General features: G+C 42.9%; 1 protein-coding gene and 1 long non-coding RNA gene across 5 annotated transcripts in view; one reads left to right on the top strand and one right to left on the bottom strand.

The window, feature by feature from the left end:
* LOC117367391 overlaps positions 1 to 19647 on the bottom strand; it is an 85014-nt gene that overhangs the window by 33716 nt on the left and 31651 nt on the right. For both annotated transcript variants that reach the window (XR_004540760.1, XR_004540759.1), the window contains exon 3: positions 3309 to 3457. This is a non-coding gene — a long non-coding RNA (uncharacterized LOC117367391). The remainder of the gene's footprint in view (positions 1 to 3308; positions 3458 to 19647) is intronic.
* The window catches only part of USH1G (USH1 protein network component sans), a 49247-nt gene continuing 48401 nt past the window's right edge, over positions 18802 to 19647 (top strand). For all 3 annotated transcript variants that reach the window (XM_033959876.1, XM_033959874.1, XM_033959875.1), the window contains exon 1: positions 18802 to 19044. In XM_033959876.1, the coding sequence (XP_033815767.1) occupies positions 18881 to 19044 (164 nt within the window). In that variant the 5' untranslated portion in view covers positions 18802 to 18880. The remainder of the gene's footprint in view (positions 19045 to 19647) is intronic.

Below are 19647 nucleotides of genomic sequence, written 5' to 3'. Positions count from 1 at the left end.
GCCATGCACTAATTTTGAAACTAGAGTGGGCATTAGCGCACGAGCCCTCGCTGTCGTCTGTTTTGTAGGCGGCAAGGGCTCTCATGCTAACCCTGCACTAATCGGTCAGCATGCGCCAGTGCCCATGCACGAACCAATTAATGCAAAGGCACACCTACTCTCCACTAGAGAGTTGCGCGGGGACAGAAATCCCACCCATCCCCGCCAGGATCCTCTCTGTCCCCACCCGTCCCCACCAGGATCCTCTCCGTCCCCACCCATCCCCGCAAGGAATTACCTCCATCCCCGCCCGTCCCCATAAAAAGCAGCAATTACTTCTGACAGGATCATCAATTCCACAGTTTCTTTTCTGTTTGCGCTGCTGTTTTCCTTGTGGAATCTCTTTGGTGGAACCCTTTTTTTGTTTTCTGTTCAGGTAATTAACTTATCTAATCTAATCTAATCTAAACCTTAAGTTTATATACCGCATCATCTCCATGAGAATGGAGCTCGACACGGTTTACAAGAACTTAAAATAGTGGGTAGAGAAGAAGAAAAAGGATTACATGAACTTATGTGTAGAAGGGGGGAGAGAAAGGGGGGAAGGATAGAGCTACAATTTGCTGAAAAGCCAGGTTTTCAGTTGTTTGCGGAATAACTGAAGGGAGCTCAGGTTCCGCAGCGGGGTGGTGAGGTCGTTCCAAAGACCTGTGATTTTGAAGAGAAGGGATTTTCCCAGTTTGCCTGAATAGTGGATGCCGCGTGGAGAGGGGAAGGCTAGTTTAAGCCTTTGGGCAGTTCTGGAGGAGTCGGGACTGGAGGAGTTGAAAGACAGTGGGATAAGAGGAGGCAGGATTCCGTGAATGATCTTGAAAGCCAGGCAGGAACATTTGAAATGGATTCTGGAGATTATTGGGAGCCAGTGAAGTTTGGCAAGGAGTGGGGAGGCATGGTCAGACTTGCGTTTTGAGAAGATCAGTTTGGCTGCAGTATTCTGGATTAGCTGGAGTCTTAGAATACTTTTTTTTGATAGATTTAAGTAGATGGCGTTGCAGTAATCTAGTTTGGAGAGGATGATGGATTGGACAAGGATGGCAAAGTGTTGTTGGCTGAAGTAGGATCTAGCTTTCCTCAGCATGTGAAGGCTGAAAAAGCATGATTTTGCCAAGGAGTTGAGATGGTCATTGAGGGAGAGAGAGGAATCAATAGTGAACTTATAAACCCCCTCTTTTACTAATGCTGATGTGTCCATTATATTATATGGATGAACCCTGCTTCCAAAGCCTTCCATCCCAGGAGCCAGAGGGGGGTCCCTGTGGGAGTCCCGTGGGTTAGGGGGGGATTCCCGCGGGACCCCCGCAGGAACCACGGGATTCCCGCGATCCCCGTTCCCGTGCAGACCTCTACTCTCCACCTCCAAACATGTCCCCATCAAGTCTGAAATAAGTGCATGGCTCCTGAGCGTGACCCACTAGCGTCATTTTTAGGCGGTGATAGGCACATGTTAGTGCTCACCACATGCAGCTCCTGATTGGTAAGGCCCGACTTAGTGCAGGAAGAGGTGGTCAGAGCATACCGCGAGTGATTTCCTGCACTCGCCGGCGCTCCGGCTGCTCTCTCCTGCCTCTCCAGCTGCCCTCTCCAGTCTCCCCCACGAAAAACCGTATCCGTGGTTTTTTAAGATTCGCAGGGGTTCCTGGAAGGAACCCTCGCGAATATCGGCGGAGTACTGTATTTGAGACCAGAAAATATTATTTTCATATATTACTGTTTTGGGGGGGGGGGGGGGGGGAAGCTGATCTTATTGGTTTGACTAGTTTTGGGGTTTTTTTTTTCAGAGCAAGAGAATTTTCCTCTATTTTTTTGAGATTTTTGCTCAGTTTTTTCGGTCTAACCTGCCCAATGATAGTATTGTATAAGAGTACCACAGTTAGCTGCTGGCATTGTCATACTAATATAGGAACTTTGGATCATCTGATATTCTATTGTCCATTGTTACTTAATTTTTGGAAGTCGATATGGGGCCAAATTAATGTAGTACTTGGGTCAGCGATACTACTGACTTATGAAGCCATAATTTGTGGCACTCTATTACATGTTAAACCTTCTTTGGATCGCTACAAAAGCCGGGAATGACGGGAATAGCCATCCAGATGATAACACGCAACTGAAAGAGTTATGATTGACTTAATTATACTTTTTGGTGGGCAAACCTATGTTCTAGTTACAAACATGAAAGAACGAATGCTGAAATTTTAGGATATAGTGCATTTGAAAGGATGTGGAGCCCATTGGCATCATTTATTGAGTCACAATAGTTGTCACATGTACCTTTTCTTTTTATATGTCCTCCTTACACATCCAGGGTGGGAGGGAGGGAGATGGGAAAACATTATAATTATTCATTATATCTATTTTATTGAAATTATACATGTGGTTTTATTTTCATTAGTTAAGGGGAGGAGGGAGGGAGGGTGAAAATGTTTGTTGTTGAAATATTTGTATATTTAAAGTGCTTTTGTTTGATTCGTTTATGTTTAAATTCACTGTATTGCACTGTTAATAATTGAAAACTAATAAAGATTTACAAAAAAAAAAAAAAAAAAAAAGCACCACAGTTACAACTTTTGAGTTGGATCAGTGCTCATTGAGACTATGGGCTCCTTACTAAGGTGCGTTGGGGCATTAATGCACGGAATAACACGCGCTAGACCTTAATGCCAGCATTGAGCTGGCATTAGTTCTAGCCACGTAGCGTGCGGTAATATCCTGCGTGCGCTAAAAACGCTAGCGCACCTTAGTAAAAGGAGCCCTATGTTTATAACTGTGATAAATGATTGCCCCCTAACCAGTAAATATTGCACTAGTTCAGTGTTTATACGCCAGCTGAATTTTGATTCTCATGTTTTAAAGACATAATTAGTCCATACTTGAGGCTGAACGTTTGCGGGATTATGCAGTTGATATCCCTTTGTCTTGTGGTATAAATAAGTTGCATACCCCACTTTCGGTACCTTTTCACTCTGCAGCTCACATTTTTTTCTTTTTTTTTTTTCAATTGTTTATTTATGACAAAAAACAGCACGGCAAAACATCAGGAACATACAAAAACAGTACAGTCAGGCAATCTGCAGAACAGCAAGACCCCTGATGTCACCTCCCCCACCCCCCTCCCAACACCCCCCTCCCCCAGTAACAGCAAACAGCACCCTATACCTCCCGTGAACCATAGAACACCACTAGTAGGTACGGTAGCACCCCAAGGAGAGGAAAAGAAGAAAGATCAGAAAAAAAGGGACAAAAGAGCACAGAACCAAAATAATACAAACCTCCAAAGATCCAATCCAGTCTGGGACCATTACTTCAACTGACAACAGAACTGTCCCCATCCATTCCCTCCACTGCCAGGTATCTCCCCCAAATATCATAGTATTGCTGCCATTTTGGCGAAAAGGAATCTGCCCACAGCATGAGAATCCTGGGGAGCAAAGACAAAAATATATTTCCCTTAGCCTGATTAATTCTGTAAAAAATGAAAATACAAGTAAAATGTTGAGGCCATTCTTGGAATACTGTATTGTGTTTTGGAGGTTTTATCTTCCTAAGGATTAAAAAAAAAAAAAAGGCTTGAAGAAAGCGACCAGCATGGTATGGGGTCAAATCTAGAAGATGTTTGAGAAGAGAAGATGTAGGAAAACCTGGACATGTCCTCTGTTTAGCGGACTGTCCAGGTGCCCAGTCGGATTTTCAAAACCTGGCAGTTTGTCTGGGTTTTTGGAAGTCCCTGAGCTCGGTGCCGCATCTGGAGGACCTCCAAGCATGCGCGGATGCAACAAAATGACATCACACACTTGTGCGTATGCATGTGAAATCATTGCATGCTCAGAGGACCTCCAGGGCCATGTGCCCTCTCTTCTCATGAAGAAATCTGGTAACCCTGTGAAGGCTTGAATGTGTATGCATTAGATGAGAGTGTGGTTTACCAACAATAAAATATAATCTAAACCAGTGGTTCCCAAACCCTGTCCTGGGGGACCCCCAGCCAGTTGGGTTTTCAAGATATCCCTAATGCATATGCATGAGAGAGATTTGCATACCTGTCACTTCCATTATATGCAAATCTCTCTCATGCATATGCATTAGGGATATCTTGAAAACCTGACTGGCTGGGAGTCCCCCAGGACAGGGTTTGGGAACCACTGATCTAGACAATCAAAAACAGGTTACATAAAACAAAAATTTAATAAAAACTACACAAAACAAGCAACAGCCAACTGATGCGAAAGGTTGAAGCCACATAATATTCTCTGAGGTATGGGAAAAGATCTGGGGGAAATGCCCTGGGCCCAATTGGTATGACCAGGCTATGTGTGTACTCTAAGTCAGTGGTTCCCAACCCTATCCCAGAGGACCACCAGCCAGTCAGATTTTGGGGATAGCTCTAATGAATATGCATGGGGCAGGTTTGCATGCCTGTCACCTCTATTATATGTAAATCTCTCTCATGCATATTCATTAGGGCATCCCAAAAACCCAACTGGCTGGTGGTCCTTCAGGAAAGGGTTGGCAGCCATTGCTCTAGGAAAGGGGTAGGCAATTCTGGTTCTCGAGAGCCGAAGCCAGGTCATGTTTTCAGGATATCCACAATAAATATGCATGAGATAGATTTGCATCTCAAGGAGGCAGTGCATGCAAATCCATCTCATATGGATACATATTCATTGTGGATATCCTGAAAACCTGGCCTGGCTCTGGCTCTTGCGGACCAGAATTACCTACCCCTGCTCTAGTTCATAAAGCCCTCTTCATCTGAAATTTGCCATAATCACAAGAATACGTTGAAGCCTGATTTGTTAAGGGTTTCCCCCATTCTGTACTTCTGGAGAGAAAATAAAAACGGTTTGATAAGTGACCCATCGGGGAGAATTAGATTTGTTCTATGGTAGGGCTGCCCAAGTCCGGTCCTTGAGATCTACTGGCAGGCCAGGTTTTCAGGATATCCTGAATATGCATGAGAGAGATTTGCCTGCACTGCCTTCTTGGTATGCAAATCTCTCTCATGCACGTTCATTGTGGGTATCCTGAAAACCTGGCCTGCCAGTAGATCTCGAGGACCGAACTTGGGCAGCCCTGTTCTATGGGGAGAATTCTCATGGCAGGATGCACAGCCGTCCTCATTCACATGTTTATGCTTTTGGTGTGTCAGAAGACGGGTGCACGGTGCCAGCTGTCAATCTGCCAGAGTGTAAGTTCCTGTTAACACGGAGAAGGTGTGTACCGGTAGCCTATAAATATCTCCCAAGATTTCTCCCTCCCACTCAGTGTATTGTAAGGAAGCATTCGTGACAATTATTTTGAGGCACGCACTGCTTGGGCTCTTGCTTATGAACTCGGACAAGTGACTTTAGCACGCCCTTGCCTTAGGTACAAATCCAGATTGTGAGCTCTTCAAAGACATAAAAATACCTACTGCACTTCTGCTACTACTATTTATCACTTATATAGCGCTGAAAGGCGTCCGCAGTGCTGTACATTTTGACATTTATAGACGGTCCCTTCTCCAAAGAGCTTACAATCCTAACTTGGACAGATAGACATGACGTAAGGGTTGGGGATGCAATACAATCCTAACTTGGACAGATAGACATGACGTAAGGGCTGGGGATGCAGAACCCAAGGTAAGAGGAGTTAGGAGTCGAAAGCACTGTCAAAGAGGTGGGCTTTTAACTGGGCCTTGAACACCGCCAGAGACGGAGCCCGCTGTAGGAATTCATGCAGCTTGTTCCAAGCAGTGCGGCAAGGTAGAAGGGACGGAGTCTGGAGTTGGCACAGGAAGAGAAGGGCACAGATAGGAGGGACTTATCAGCTGAGCAGAGCTTGGTGGGGGGGGGAGAGGAACATAGGGGGAGACAAGTGAAGAGAGATAGTGAGGGGCAGCTGAGTGAGTACATTTGTAGGTCAGTAAGAGGAGTTTGAATTGTATTCGGAAATGGATAGGGAGCCCAATAAAGTGACTTTAGGAGAGGGGTAACGGCTCTTATGGAATATAAGTTGTACAGCCGAATTCTGGACAGATTGGTTGTACCAGGATATACACTGCTTAAATAGCTTTGAGGCTTGCAGATGGTATAGTATTTACAGTGTACAGTATATGTATATATTCTCTCTCTCACACACATACACACACACAAACAGAGATGCCAATTTACCTAGTTCCAGGGGGGAGTCTTTTCATCCAGTCCTGAGTTTGAATTTACGCCCAGTGGTGTACCAAGGGTGGGACAATGGGTGTAATCTGTCCCAGGTGCAGACAGTAAGGGGGTGCTTCAAACAGTCATGGAGCCGTAGTCTATGCGCATGTGGCTGTTGGTTTGCAGGTCCCCTGCCCCCTCTGACATCAGCTTCCTCTTCCGGGGCAGTAGAGCCAACACCGTCCAGTAGCGCCCCGACAAATCCGCTCTGACAAATGTGTGCACCGACAAGTGCGCGCATGAAGGGAGTGGGATTTTCTGGCCACAACTGTAAGTCTAGTGGGGGGGGGGGGTAGGGAGGGGGGTTGCGGCAATGTCGAATTCAGAGCCTCCTGATGAGAGCGTTGAGTGTAGTGGGTGTGGGGTTCCCCCCCCCACACCCCCTCAAACCAGAAATGGGAAGGCAATGGGCGCAGAGTAAGTTCTAAGTGGTCAGAGCGTAAGGACAGCAGCAGTATTAAGTCAGGGATCTCAAAGTCCTTCCTTCAGGGCCGCAATCCAGTCGGGTTTTCAGGATTTCCCCAATGAATATGCATTAAAAGCAGTGCATGCACATAGATCTCGTGCATATTCATTGGGGAAATCCTGAAAACCCGACTGGATTGCGGCCCTCCAGGAGGGACTTTGAGACTCCTGTATTAAGTGTATTGGGGGGGATCCCCCCACACCCCCTCAATGAAAGCGCAAATACCTCCCCTCCAAACCTCCCCCCCTTGAGAGCGGAAAATGAAGGTTTTAGGGTGGTGCACATTTATCCTGCACGCAAATGGTGGGGCGGAATTGTCAGCGTGCCAATGTCCTGCATGCATTTGATGATCACCCACAAAGACTATGGCTCAATAACTGCTCATTGCACCCCTCACTGCCTTGGGGTGTGGTGGGGAGTGTGTTGGGGGGAGTGATGCACCTGGAGGAGGAAGGACTGCTCTTCTCTGGGTGGCAACCAAGCTAAGCATGCCACCGCTTATACTCCAAAACAGTGTGGAATTTATAGTCTCTGATCCTAGCCATTGAAATCAGTGTTCCAGTCCCCATAATGTATCATTAGGGGGGGGGTCAGAAATTCAGCACCCCAGCCTAAAATCTCCCTCCTGGAACTGGGTAACTGCTGGTTCTTCATTCAGTTCATCATAATTTTTGTTTCTGCGGATGACCTGTTCTATTTCAGCTTTCTTATCTTCCACATCGCATATGTGCTGACAGAGCCCCAGGGAGCTGGATGACTCGGTTGAATGCTGCACACCTCCTCACAGTCAAATCCTACCTCACATGACCCATTTGAAATGAGACAGCTGTCTCATCCCAGGTCCAAGGGCAATAGCAGAAGCATTCACATTATAGCCCCCCCTCGGAATCCTGCGAACCTGAGAATTCGGCTGGTGCTGTGATGTACATACAGGTTGCTAGTCTGCAGTTTGCAAGAAAGTAGCAGATATGCAAAAAAAAAAAAAAACCCAAAAAAGTCTTGGGTGGAATGCGATGAGTCCCCAGCTCCTGCCGCAAGTTTTTTGAAAATGAAACTTGGCACAGAGTCAAGCATCGATTCACCTACAAGAGAAATGAAGCCTGTATTATGTTGTTCAGTTATAGACACTGGGTGTGTGGACATTAAGGACCTGATAGTGTAATAAATAATATGATTTAATATATTAATAATTGGGAGTAGGGGGGGAAAATGGATGTTTTCTTTAATAATGTGTGTAATATGGTGTATATTATGCAATCTGTTAAAGTTATATTAATTGTAATACACTGTCAAAGCTTGAAAATTAATAAAGAATTTAAAAAAAGGACCTGATTCTATAAACAGCGCCTTAGTTAGGCCCTGCTACATGCTGTAATTGAGGCCGCCTAGCAACACATAACTAAAATCCTAAATTAAATCAATTAGCTTATTTGGCATGGTAATTGACCGAGCCACTTATTTTTTTTTTTTTAATTTATTTATAATTTCAAATAACAAATCAAGATACACTTGTACAGAAAGTGATTACAGCAAAAGAAAAGATTAACACTTAATCCATTTTGAAGAACAAAATATTACTTAACCACTCAAGTCCACAATAAGATCCATGATGTAACACAAACGGAATAACAAGAAACAATATTAAACTTAGGATACGTGGAACATGGTTAACTGATACTCAGGCGTCTAATATACTAAAGCCCTCATTTCTTTTCCCTTTCCAGGGGGGACATAGATAGAAAAGCCGTTAGCTGGAATGGCTCAAAGAAAACATATTTGAAATGTCAGATAAAGAAAGTGCAATACCTGCAACCTTGATTGTGACCTTAGCTTTTGCATTGGACAAAAATTGGCTTCTGAGATTATTCTTTAAAAATAAGGAGAAAAAGTTTCTTGATCTTAACCCTTTCAGGACCATAAGGATCGTAGGCCAATTTTTGTGGTTTTGACGACATTTTTATGGTAAAAAGGGCTTGCAGATGCCAAAAAATTGATTTTTTTTGTGAAATATCATTATTTTTTTAAAAAAAAATCAAACTTCTGGCTTATGGACAGTGTGGCAAGTGAATCTTCTCGTCAATCTGGCAACGATGCTAATGAATGAATGTCGGAACCAGTTTGTTTACATAAAGGCAGTATCATATGGAATCCGTACATATCAAATTTAGAACTGTAGATTATCCCAATCAAAATTTATAGGATTTTAAAGTTATTGGACAAATATGTCCCTTGGTCCTGAAAGGGTTAAGATACAAATGTTCCCAGATTTGGCAAAGGACACGCAGAGGCGTAGAAGAGAGTTCTTATTATTAAAACCTGGAGTCTTAGCTCTTGGAGGCACTTTTTATCTTCGCCACCCCTGCAAATGCATAGTACAGTATAATTCTCAGAGCCACTAATTTTTAAAAAATTACAATGAAAAGTTAGGCGTGGAATTCCACGGGGCACCTTCCGACACCTAACAATGCCTGAAAAGTAAGTGTGGTTAGGGGTGGAGAACAGACGTAGTTGGGTTAGATGTCAGGTGTGCAAGACAGGGCGCTGGTAAATTAGGCCAATAAATCCTGATTCTACAAACGATTGACTGACAACTGTGCCGAGTGGCGCTGCTAGACGCCGTTTATAGAATCAGGCCCTAACCTTTAGGGCTCCTTTTATCAAGCCGCGCTAGCGGTTTAACGCACGTAATAGCGCACGCTAAACCGCCGGCTGCGCTAGCCGCCACCACCTCCTCTTGATCAGGCGGTAGTTTTAGGCCAGCGCAGAGGTTAACACGTGATGAAATGTCGCGTGCGATAACCCCGCTAGCGCGGCTTGATATAAGGAGCCCTTAGACTCTTACATTAACTGTTACAAGCGAATCAATGTTTTAACGCTAGATTTAATGCTAAGAAATGTGAAGACAAGACTTAACTCTGGTGTATATTATCAAAAGCTTCAGTGGCTACTGTTTGAGGCTAGAGTGCTATTTAAATTTGGATGCATTTGTTTTAAAGTTTTATTTGGCTTAGCACCGGCTTACCTTGTTTCTCATTATAGCTTTTTTATTTCTTTTTTTAATTTATTTCTTTATTATTTTTCATTATTAAATACCAAGTAAAACACTTGTACAGAAAGTGAAGTAGTAAGAATACAACTTCATAAAGTGTAAAACACATTACACCTTAATACAATTATAAAAAAACTAGCTGATGCCCCGGCGTTGCACGGGTATTTAATTATAGCAATAACACTGTAAATGGATTCAAATAAAGATACTTTATAGTGGTGAATGAAATTATTTTTTTACAGCTCAATAAAAAGTACAATATTCGAATTATAATTGAAATATTTGACAAAATGAATACAATACAACTAACGCAAAACGTGATTATAAACAACATTTTTAGTTTCACCTCCTGGAGCAAGAACATATAAATTCTTGGGTGAACCCACCCTTGAGCAAGCAACATAGAGTTGTGGGCCGCGAGACCCCCAGAACATATCACCCCAGGTAGTGAGGGATCTGCATACCAAGTTTCGTTCAAATCGGTCAAGCCGTTTTTGCGTGAGCAGCTTTTTACATTTTTTCCATTGACATGAATGGGTGAAATCTGATTTTATGTTTGTAGCTCCGCCCACGTGTGCAGGTGGGCCGCGAGACCCCCAGAACATATCATCCCAGGTAGTGAGGGATCTGCATACCAAGTTTCGTTCAAATCGGTCAAGCAGTTTTTGCGTGATCGCGGCACATACACACACACATACATACATACCTCCGATTTTATATATATAGATAAAAGATAAATAAGAATACCATGGTGAGGCCTCACCTGGAATACTGTGTGCAATTCTGGAGGCCGCATTACCGTAAGGATGTGCTGAGGCTGGAATCGGTCCAGAGAATGGCCACCCGGATGGTCTCAGGACTGAAGGATCTCCCGTACGAAGAATGGTTAGATAAATTAAAGCTATACTCGCTTGAGGAGCGCAGAGAGAGGGGAGACATGATCGAGACGTTCAAGTATCTCACAGGCCGCATCGATGCAGAGGAGGATATCTTCTTTTTCAAGGGTCTCACGGCAACAAGAGGACATCCGTGTCCGTGGAAAATCAGAGGCGGGAAACTGCGCGGGGACACCAGGAAATTCTTTTTCACTGAAAGGGTGGTTGATCGCTGGAATTGTCTTCCACTTCAGGTGATTGAGGCCAGCAGGGTGCCTGATTTTAAGGCCAAATGGGATCGACACGTGGGATCTATTCACAGGGTAAAGGCAGGGGAGGGTCATTAGGGTGGGCAGACTGGATGGGCCGTGGCCCTTATCTGCCGTCTATTTCTATGTTTCTATGTTTCATTTTCTCATTATAGTTTTTTTAATTCTACGAAAAATATTCGTAGGTCTGGTAGGTTTTATTTTCCTTCAGCAAATGCATGTCGTTACAAAAATTTGTTTAGATAGGACCTTAGCATTCCAAGCAGGATTAATGAATTCATGTTTGAATCTTCTTGTTTCTCCATTTTTTACTTACTATCAATTTTGAAAAGATCTTAAAACCCACTTATTTAAACAATATAATATATATTATTGATTTTTATATTATCATGTAGTTATAATGTACTTTTAATCTTTTTATCTATACTTATTTTAGTTTATATTGTGTTTTCCTTATTCATTAGTTTTAATGCTTTTATTAGTTGCTTAGAATTTTATTATGCATGATGTTATTATTATATTGTATGCTGAGTACCTATTGTGTAAACCGCTATGAACTGCTGGTTAGGTAGTATATAAAAATAAAATTATTATTATTATTATATTTCTGTGAAGTGTTAGGTAATGATTTATAGTTTTTGGAGATTACTCATATTTATTGAAATTGAGCGATCTTGCAGTGTGGCTCCCAATGTTGTAGGATTAGGGGACGTTCAGATTTAATTTAGTTTTAGAGTTATTTTAAATTGAGTCGGGTTGGGTTTTTTTTTTTTTTTTAAATGAATGTGATTTAATCCTTGTGTGAATGTTTGGAGGTCTTTTCTATTATTATTGGAGTTCTCTTTATATTGAACTTTTATTGTGAACCGCTTGGACCTGTCATATGATCAGGCGGTATAGCAAGTTTTAATAAAACATAAAAACCTGCGGGAATGGTATAGTTTAGGGGGTGAAGAACTTTTGTGCGCGAAAGAGGAGCAGGACTTGGATGTGATAATATGTGATCCAAGTTTATAGATTTTTGATTTACCGTCTATCAAATGTTGGCTAAACGGTTTACAATAAGTTTTATACAATAAAATATAACTTATGTTCAAACATTTTATTAAAGTAAAAATACATATAAATTATGCAGAAAAATATTCTTTACAAATGTTTCACAAATGTTAAAATTCTAATCCATATATTATATAAAATTATATCATTCTTCCAAACATTTTATATAATAAACCATAATCCCTCCTATCCATTCCACCCGTTTCCTTCCCCTCCATCCTATAATCAAGTCCCCCTCCCCGGATGAAAGTTGACAAAAATAAAGAAATAAAATAATGATCTGGTATGTAATTTAGACAACCTTAGCTTCAACGTAAATCATTGAGAATTAAACTTCTTGCTCTAGGTGAAAGGTTTTGAATATAAGGATCCCAAACTTCCATAAAAAGATGAGTTCTTCTAGACCACTGTTCTTCAACTGCCAGTCTGCGGACCAGTGCTGGTCTGCAGAAAATTCCTGCCGATCCGAGGAGGGCCGGCGAGATCGACGCGGTTAAATTTCCTGTCAGGCATCTCTTCCCCTTTCCCTTCCAGGGCTGGCGTTAGGATCGGCTGCGGTACTGCTACAACGGACAACAAAAAGAAACACAGAAGCCGCGGGACTTTTCCTCTTGCCTGCATCGCTATAGGCTCTGCCGATCCTGATCCCGCCCCCCTCTGAAGTGACTTCCTGTGTTTGAGGGGCAGGATTGAGACTGGCAGAGCTTATAGCGAATAGCAATGCAGGCAAGAGGAAAGGTCCCGCGGCTTCTGTCTTCGTTCTAGCCGTCTGATTTTGCGGGACCACAATTGAAGGCAGGGCTGATAGCAATCGAGTTTGGGAGAGACATCCCTAAGCCCCATGGAATGGGTGGCTCCCCCGCCACTGCAGTTCAGTGCTTGTCTGAGGCAAGTCCCAGTGAGCAAGGGAGGCAGACAGCAGCATTATTGGGCTTAACTCTGAATGAAGAACAAGCCTTTCAAGTTGCTTCCAGAATTCTGGGCAAGGGAACTGTAAGTAAACTGATGCGAGTTCCGATTTAGTGTCAGTTATGGTGAGACCAGCCATTGTGACACTGGAGTCACTCTGGGGCCAGCAGCCAAGGGAGGGAATAAGAGATGCTGGATTCCCATGTGTTGTGGGAAGGGGATGGTAGACCCGGGGGGGGGGGGGAGGATTGGTGTGCCAGAAGGGAGATGGTGGATCCCCTTGGGGGAGGATAGTTATTGGAACTAGGTGATAGTTGGAAGAATAGGGACACAAAGACAGATGCTGGACCTGGCAGGGGGGCAGAGAGACATGGAAAATGCTGAACAGGAGGGTGGAGTATGAAGACAGAAGTAAGATATTGGACATGGGTAGAGGGAGTAGGAAGACAGAGGGGATATGCTGGACATGGTGAAGGGGGAATAGGGAGACAAGGAGAAGATGCTGAATAAGGAATGGAGGGAGTAGGGTGATGGAAGATATCTGCTGGATTAAGATGGGGAAAAGAGGGGAGGTACTGGAATTGGATGAGGGAAGATGGTGGGTTGGCTGGCTGGCTCAGCAATGGGAAGAAAAAAAGAACACAGGAAGATGCTGGACATGGAGGTTGTAGGGTGAAGGAAAAAAGCAGACTTGACTGAGTAGGAAGACAGGTGGGAGATGTTGGACACGGGGTGGATGCAGTAAGAAGAAAAAGGAGGTTCTGGATATTGGAGTAATAGAAGACAGGAAGGGACAGAAGTGGCAGATAGACTGAAGACCTTGGAAAGAAAATTAAGAAAAGACAGAAGAAAGCAGAACAAAATAGGCAGACAATAAAGGTAGAAAAAATAATTTTATTTCTATTTTGTCATTAGAATATATCAGATTTGAACTATATATCCTGCTAGAGACATAACTGGGGACTGCAAAAGCCCAGGCAGTGCTTCTTTAGCTTCCAGCTGGCTTAGGGCTCTCTCTGACCAGGGGGCACTCCCCTAACACTATTCCTGTCATGTGTGACTGCAGTATTCTGTTAGCATGATATTTCTGTGTAGCATTCTGTAATAATTTGGCTTGTTCAGTTTTCTTGATAGTAAAGGGGATATATGTGAAGGGGAGGGGAGACAGGGGTTTTGTTGGTCCATGCTCTGTATATTTGTATTTATATAATGACAATTATACAGAATATTGTTTCTTTTTATACTTTATTAAAATACATTCAATATAAAATCATAACTGAGGCTTGTGCGAATGGGATCAGATGGTTTGCGGGGACTGAGCTCGCAGAGATGGGGCGGAAATGGTTTTTAAAAATTTTTTCAATCTTAGTAGTTTGCCGGTCCACAAAATAATTCTTTTATTTCCGCTAGTCCATAGGTGTAAAAAGGTTGAAGAACAAACACTGTTCTAGCCGATCGCCGAACCTCCCAAATCTCAAATAAAAGTAAACGATGCAACTGGTTCCTCCAATGCCAAAAGCTTGGAGATTCTTTCTGTAACCAAAATTGCATAATACATTTATGTCCAATCATACATGCCTTCTGAAATAAGAGACATTTCCTTTGGCCAAAAACCTCACAAGCTGCTGCTTTACCAAAAATTACTCCCCTTGGAGAACCCACAACAGGACTACCCCATACAGAACCCAAATATAATAGGATGGCAGACCAGAATGACTTGATTAAAGGGCACAGCCAAAAAGCATGAGATAATGTGAGATAAACTATACCTTTAAATAAAAATAAGATCAAAGGGCTTGTATAGTAAAATAAAGAAAGAGGGTGTTTATTGACAAACAAACCACACATGAAACGTAGGAGAGAACACCAGGGACTTAACATGTGATGTTCTTAAGGTGGCCAAACAGGTTGAAAAGGTGAAAGCGAAAGCTAGAAGGATGCTTGGGTGCATAGAGAGAGGAATTGCCAGTAGAAAAAAACATATAATGATGCCCCTGTATGAGACTCTGGTTAGACCTCATTTAGAATATTGTGTGCAGTTCTGGAGGCCACACTCTCAAAAAGATATAAACAGGATGGAGTCGGTCCAGAGAAAGGCTACTCAAATGGTCGGTGGTCTTCGTCTTAAGGCAGTGGTCTCAAACACGCTGCCCAGGGACCACATGCGGCCCACCAGGTACTATTTTGAGGCCCTCTGTATGTTATATCATAATCACAAAAGTAAAATAAAACAGTTTCTTGATCATATGTCTCTTTAGCTATAAAAGACAATATTATTATTAAAACTTAGCCAAAAGGAAAGATTTATAAGCTTTATATAAAGAGTTTTATCTCATGCAAAATTGTTATTTCTTTAATAAGACATTAACTATTTTTTCTGAGGCCCTCCAAGTACCTAACAAATCCAAAATGTGGCCCTGCAAAGGGTTCGAGTTTGAGACCACTGTCTTAAGGCGTATGGGAACAGACTTAAAGACCTCGATATGTATACTTTGGAAGAAAGGCAGGAGAGGAAAGATATGATAAGAGTTGTTTCAAAATCTAGGTGGCATAAATATGCATGAAGCAAATCTCTTTCATTTGAAAGGAAGCTCCAGAATGAGAGGGCATAGGATGAAGTTAAGAGGTGATGGGCTCAGGAGTAATCTAAGGAAATACGTTTTTACAGAAAGGGTGGTAGATGTGTGGAATAATCTCCTGGCAGAGGTGATGGAGACAGAGACTGTGTCTGAATTCATGAAAGTGTGGGACACGCAGGTGGGATCTCATAGGAAGAGGAGATAGTGGATGCCGACGATGTACTTTCACTGGGATTAAATGCTTCTAACACACAGTAAGTTTATGACTGTTTATGACTCTTTGCACTGCTAGTTGATTTTACGCTTCGTTTAAGTACGGTAAGGGACTGCTTTCTGTTCAGCTTTGTATTTAAGCACTCTAAAGTTCTGTCAGCTGTTTCGAGCTGTCTCATGGCTATAACTATTAAGTGAGAATGTTTTTAAGTTAAAGGAATTAAAATTTACATTAATATCTTTTGTTGACAAAAATAAACCAGCACTACTTTGGTTTTCTTTAATATATGCTTCATGAACTTTAATCATTCGTACAGAGATACTCATTTGGACGTGTCACTTTCCGATAAACAGAAATGAACCTACAGAAAAAGAGTTGATGCTAGCAAATTTTCCACCCTTCGCAGTGGGTTTGGAATTTCTCTAGTAAAGTTCCACTATGGAACTTTTTTTGATAATGGGTTTATTTTTTTAACTTTTCTCCATGATCCTATAGGGTACATGTATAAGTTGTGAGGACCCTGAGGACAGATGTTAGGTCTGCAATATACCTGCTCTTTTACCAAAGCGTGGAAGAGGTTTTTAGCGCTGACCAACATGCTGAATGCTTGGAGCTGCTCGTATTATTATTTGTTTTTAAGGTATTACAAACAAATGAACCAACTTATGTATTGCGTCATCTTACACCTTATGTCCCACAAAGAACTCTACTTTTGGTGGAACATAAGTGACTAGTAATCCTTTCATATAGGGAAGAAGTCCATGAACACGTTTGACAATCTGCTTTTGCAGTTAATGGCCCTACTCTTTGGAACTCACTTCCAGTCCACTTACGAGCACATACTTCCATGAACAAGTTCGACAATCTACTTTTGCAGTTAATGGCCCTACTCTTTGGAACTCACCTCCAGTCCACTTATGAGCACATACTTCCATGAACAAGTTTGACAATCTACTTTTGCAGATAATGGTCCTACTCTTTGGAACTCACCTCCAGTCCACTTATGAGCACATACTTCCATGAACAAGTTTGACAATCTACTTTTGCAGATAATGGTCCTACTCTTTGGAACTCACTTCCAGTCCACTTACGAGCACATACTTCCATGAACAAGTTTGACATTCTACTTTTGCAGATAATGGTCCTACTCTTTGGAACTCACTTCCAGTCCACTTACGAGCACATACTTCCATGAACACGTTCGACAATCTACTTTTGCAGTTAATGGCCCTACTCTTTGGAACTCACTTCCAGTCCACTTAAGAGTACATACTTCTTTGGACTCTTTTAAGACCATTTAAAAAACTTTTTTTTTTCGTGATGTGTATTCTTAATATGATTTGATTTTTGGATTACAGTATTAAAATGGATACAGCTTTGTCTAACACAAGTAGCACCTTCCTATTTATTGTAGTTCTCCCCCCCCTGTGTTCCTTTTATTTTTTTTTGTATTGTTGATCTGTTTTACATTAAGATTGCAAACTGCCTAGAAGTACTCTGATAGGCAGGGTAGAAAATGAATGTAAACTTGAAATTCGTATATGGTGCTAGGGAGAGCTTTGAAAGAAGCTCCAGTGACAGGATGGCTAGGATAGGCTAGAGTGGGCTTCGATCTCATCTCCAGCAGTGGGAACATAAAGACTGTGCCGGGTGGACTTCTATGGTCTATTGCCCAGAAATATTAAAGAAAAGACAATTTTAACATGAATGTATATTGAGTGTGAAACTGTGAATATTGGGCAGACTGGATGGACAGTTCAGTTCTTTATCTGCCATCATTTACTGAATTACTATGTTACAATTTCCAGGTAGGTGCCTAGACCGAGGCACCTACCAGAAGATAGGTACGGTTGGGGCAGATTTTGGGTGGGTAGGTGGGTTTCATGTGTGGGCGCCTAAATTGGACTTAGGCATTGGTAGGCGTCTAACTTAGGCACCGGCATTTAGGCCAAGAACACCCTGGCATAAATAGGGGGCACCTAAGGTTTTGATGCCTACCAGCTCTTGTCCAATATAGGCGCTACTAGGTGTGATTCTATAAACGGCGCCTAATTTGACAGTTGCTATGCGCTGCGTTGTTCAGCGCCGTTTATAACATTGGAGCCTAACCACTACTTTTCAAAGCTGATACCCAGTTAACCCCCTCTTATACAAAAGACGGCAGTGCGGGCGGGCGCGGTAAATGCTCCGATGCCCTTAGGAATTGAATGAGCGTCGGAGCATTTGCTGCACGGCACTCGGCTTTGTAAAAGGGGGTCTAAGTGCTGCTGAAAATGAGCAGACAGCCCCGAGCAAGCGATTTAACTGGTCAGCAGCCATTGTGGGGCCAGTTAAATCGTTTTGAATATCAACCAGAGCATCTTTTTGCACTCGTTTGTAGAATTCCGATAGATTATTAAAAATGGTACATAAGGTGTTGTGCTGGGCAAGTATCAATGCTGGAATTTTGATTTAAAGAATCAATAGGGGTTCAGTAGAAGATTGCATGTTGAGAGGATAGAGAAAGTGGGATATATTTTCCCATCCTTCCCCCTTCCCCATTACCGCCACCTTTCAGCTCTGCCTCACCATCATTGCAGAGTGTATTGTGACCTGTTGGCCGCTCTTTTTTGACCTGGCTTCTCCTCTGCCAGAGTCTCAGGTGTCCTGGAACTGCAGGGACTCTAGGACCTAGAGATTGTCTGCTTGTATTCATTTCCACAGGATCCTCCTCTCCTCTGCCTGGCTGCAGTGTCAGGTGTCCAGGGAGCACACTGCAGGCATCCCTTATCCTCTTCTTCCTCCGCCCCTGGGGCTCTCTCTAGGCATTAGCTATCCCCTTCTCTCCAGCTCTAAGGCTCTCTGTGGTTTGTCTGTCTTCTGCTCTCTTTATCAAAAACTTGACTATAGGCATCAAATGTCCCCGTTCTCTACCCTTGGTACTCTCTGCAAGCACAATCTGTCCCTGATCTCTGCACCCCTGGAGTTATAGGCAAGCTTTGCCTATTTCCGTGCTGTTTCTTATCCAAAAGCAAGCTGCAATCATTCATCCCTCTTCTTTGCTTTTTTGTCTAGGACCTTGCGGTTGTCATCTGATTTTTTTTATCGTCTTATAAACGGCCAAACCTTTATCCTAGAACTCTCTCAGGCATCAGCTGTTCTGTTTTATTCTCTGCACTTTCTAAATGCTTATCTGGTGAAGAATATCACCCTTCCTAGCCAGATGAGGCAAGCGGCAAATACGCTTTCACAGCATGAATGACCAGTACCACCGAGCAGCCCGGGATGGATACCTGGACCTGCTGAAGGAAGCCACTAGGAAGGACCTTAACTCACCTGATGAAGATGGAATGACCCCAACCTTATGGGCCGCTTACCATGGCAACCTGGAAGCACTGCGGCTCATTGTCAGTAGGGGGTAAGTCACCTGTGGCTGGGGGAGGGGGGAGGGGCCGCAATGCTGATGCTGTGCATAGCTTTTTCCTTTATGCTCTTTGTGGATGGGGCTTTTCAACCATGAATTTACACTGTAGAATGACTATTCCATGCCACCATGTTGAAGAAAGCAAACCTGGAGAAATTATTGGCTGAAACACTATTCCCTCTGAGCAGGACTCCTCCATCTACAATCCTGCCTATGGGGGGGTGCTGTTTCACCATCACATTTTCAATATTGAGGGACTGGTAAGTTCTTCCGGATTCCGGGGAACCTGCCTTTCCCTAGCGATTGAAAATACAATATTGAAGCACCACTCTCCACTGGTAGCAACGCAGATGGAGGACTTCCACTCAGCACGGAGGAACAGTGGCGCCACTGAAACCTTCCTTTTTCCCTTGTAGAATAGTGAAGGCCAGACACGTTGATCTCTATAGAGGCATGATCACCACTGCATGCCATGCACACCCTACAGTTTTTGTAAAACAATGCTGCACAAAAGTTGCCAAATCACCAGGATGCTTCCAGAACTGAAGCTGTTACCTTGATATATATCTACTGCATGTAGACTGTAAAGATATTAAT

This window comes from Geotrypetes seraphini, chromosome 10 (assembly GCF_902459505.1).
Source record: "Geotrypetes seraphini chromosome 10, aGeoSer1.1, whole genome shotgun sequence".
In the NCBI taxonomy this organism is placed as follows: domain Eukaryota; kingdom Metazoa; phylum Chordata; class Amphibia; order Gymnophiona; family Dermophiidae; genus Geotrypetes; species Geotrypetes seraphini.
Note: the sequence above shows the minus strand (reverse complement) of the source record. Positions and strands in the feature narration are given on the sequence as shown.